The sequence below is a fragment of the Palaemon carinicauda genome, chromosome 7 (genome assembly GCF_036898095.1).
Source record: "Palaemon carinicauda isolate YSFRI2023 chromosome 7, ASM3689809v2, whole genome shotgun sequence".
NCBI lineage: Eukaryota > Metazoa > Arthropoda > Malacostraca > Decapoda > Palaemonidae > Palaemon > Palaemon carinicauda.
This window is the reverse complement of record NC_090731.1, coordinates 166978602-166981101: the sequence shown is the minus strand read 5'-3', so window position 1 is coordinate 166981101 and position 2500 is coordinate 166978602. Positions and strand designations below refer to the sequence as shown.

General features: G+C 33.4%; 1 protein-coding gene across 1 annotated transcript in view; it reads right to left on the bottom strand.

Moving 5' to 3' along the window:
- The window catches only part of LOC137644131 (uncharacterized), a 298294-nt gene that overhangs the window by 46217 nt on the left and 249577 nt on the right, over nt 1-2500 (bottom strand). Inside the window, exon 3 of the mRNA XM_068377105.1 lies at nt 1586-1718. Coding sequence (XP_068233206.1) covers nt 1586-1718 — 133 coding nt within the window. The remainder of the gene's footprint in view (nt 1-1585; nt 1719-2500) is intronic.

The window sequence follows — 2500 nt, the reverse complement described above, 5'->3', positions numbered from 1 at the left end:
GAACACATCAGAGAAGAATCGAATAAACAATTAAACAATAGTATGAACTTCTATTACAGTTCCAGTATCTATGTTTTGTCAGCTTAAGTATAAAATCCAAAGAACACATCTTAGAAAGGTCATGACCTGACATACGATAAAAGAATAGGATCACACATCAGAGAAGAAACAAGTAAACAACTAAACAATAGTATGAACTTCTATTACAGTTCCAATATTTATGTCTTGTCAGCTTAAGTATAAAATCCAAAGAACACATCTTAGACTTAAAGGTCATGACCTGACATTCGATAAAAGAATAGGAACACATCAGAGAAGAATCGAATAAACAATTAAACAATAGTATGAACTTCTATTACAGTTCCAGTATCTATGTTTAGTCAGCTTAAGTATAAAATCCAAAGAACACATCTTGAACTTGAAGGTCATGACCTGACATACGATAAAAGAATAGGAACACACGTCAAAGAAGAAACGAATAAACAATTAAACAATAGTATGAACTTCTATTACAGTTCCAGTATTTATGTTTTGTCAGCTTAAGTATAAAATCCAAAGAACACATCTTAGAAAGGTCATGACCTGACATACGATAAAAGAATAGGAACACACATCAGAGAAGAAACGAGTAAACAACTAAACAATAGTATGAACTTCTATTACAGTTCCAGTATCTATGTTTTGTCAGCTTAAGTATAAAATCCAAAGAACACATCTTGAACTTGAAGGTCATGACCTGACATACAAATGATAAAAGAATAGGAAAACACATCAGAGAAGAATTGAGTAAACAATTAAACAATAGTATGAACTTCTATTACAGTTCCAGTATCTATGTTTTGTCAGCTTAAGTATAAAATCCAAAGAACACATCTTAGAAAGGTCATGACCTGACATACGATAAAAGAATAGGATCACACATCAGAGAAGAAACAAGTAAACAACTAAACAATAGTATGAACTTCTATTACAGTTCCAATATTTATGTCTTGTCAGCTTAAGTATAAAATCCAAAGAACACATCTTAGACTTAAAGGTCATGACCTGACATTCGATAAAAGAATAGGAACACATCAGAGAAGAATCGAATAAACAATTAAACAATAGTATGAACTTCTATTACAGTTCCAGTATCTATGTTTAGTCAGCTTAAGTATAAAATCCAAAGAACACATCTTAGACTTGAAGGTCATGACCTGACATCCATCCATATACCAAAGGCACTTCCCCCAATTTTGGGGGGTAGCCGACAACAACAAGAAACAAAACAAAAAGGGGACCTCTACTCTCTACGTTCCTCCAGCCTAACCAGGGACTCAGCCGAGTTCAGCTGGTACTGCTAGGGTGCCACAGCCCAACCTCCCACATTTCCACCACAGATGAAGCTTCATACTGCTGAGTCCCCTACTGCTGCTACCTCCGCGGTCATCTAAGGCACCGGAGGAAGCAGCAGGGCCTACCGGAACTGCGTCACATACAAACGATAAAAGAATAGGAACACGCATCAGAGAAGAAACGAGTAAACAACTAAACAGGTTGGACGATGAAAGAGAAAATCGAAGAACAGACACAGGGATCCACTCACCTGTAAATCTGGCGCCTTTGAGCGTTCTTCAGGGGGTAGACGATCCGTTCCATGGAGAGGAAATCCCTTTCCAGATAAACATGGAGACAAACGCCCACCTCCTTGGTCCTCATGTTGCATCCTTTCACGGAACCTGAAACGGCGTCGCTCTTTAGAAAGAAGTTTTTTAAGTGTAAATGAACGTCGCACGCGCTTCCACATTGATTTTTTTTAAAGGCAGTCTCACCAGTTTTCTGTGAATTTTTTTTGTTTATTAATGTCTTATAATGTTCCTTACATTGATTTAGACTAATTCTGTTTTTTTTTTTTTTTTTTTTTTTTTTTTTTTTTTTTTTTATAAATTTTAATGTATTTAGAACTAGCATCCTTATTCATTATCTTGGTTCTAAGCATATTTTTTGTGGTAAAATTATTATAAATAGTACTGACGAAGATTTGCTAATAATTTTTTTTTTTTTTTTTTTTTTTAAGGCAATCTCACCTTTGATTTTTCATATTTTCGTTTCTAAAAGTCTTATTTACTGTTTTACATTGATTTAGGGTAATTCTCTTTTTTTTTTTAAATAGATTTTAATGTATTTAGAACAAGCATCCTTATTCATTGTCTTGGTTCTAAGCATATTTTTTAGTGGTAGAAATATGATAAGCACTGATGAAGTAAAAGCAATCTCACCAGTTTCTAGTGAATTTTCATATATTTTTTATAAGTCTTATTCTGTTTCTTACATTGATTTGGGCAGTCTTAGCTATTCTTATTTCTCTTTTTTATGTAAATTTTCATGTATTTAGAACTAGCATCCTTATTCATTATCTTGGTTCTAGGCATAAAAAATATATAGTTTTTATTTTGTGGTAAAAGTTTTATAATTAACACTGGTGAAGAACTGTTAATGATGTTTTTTAAAGGCATTCTCT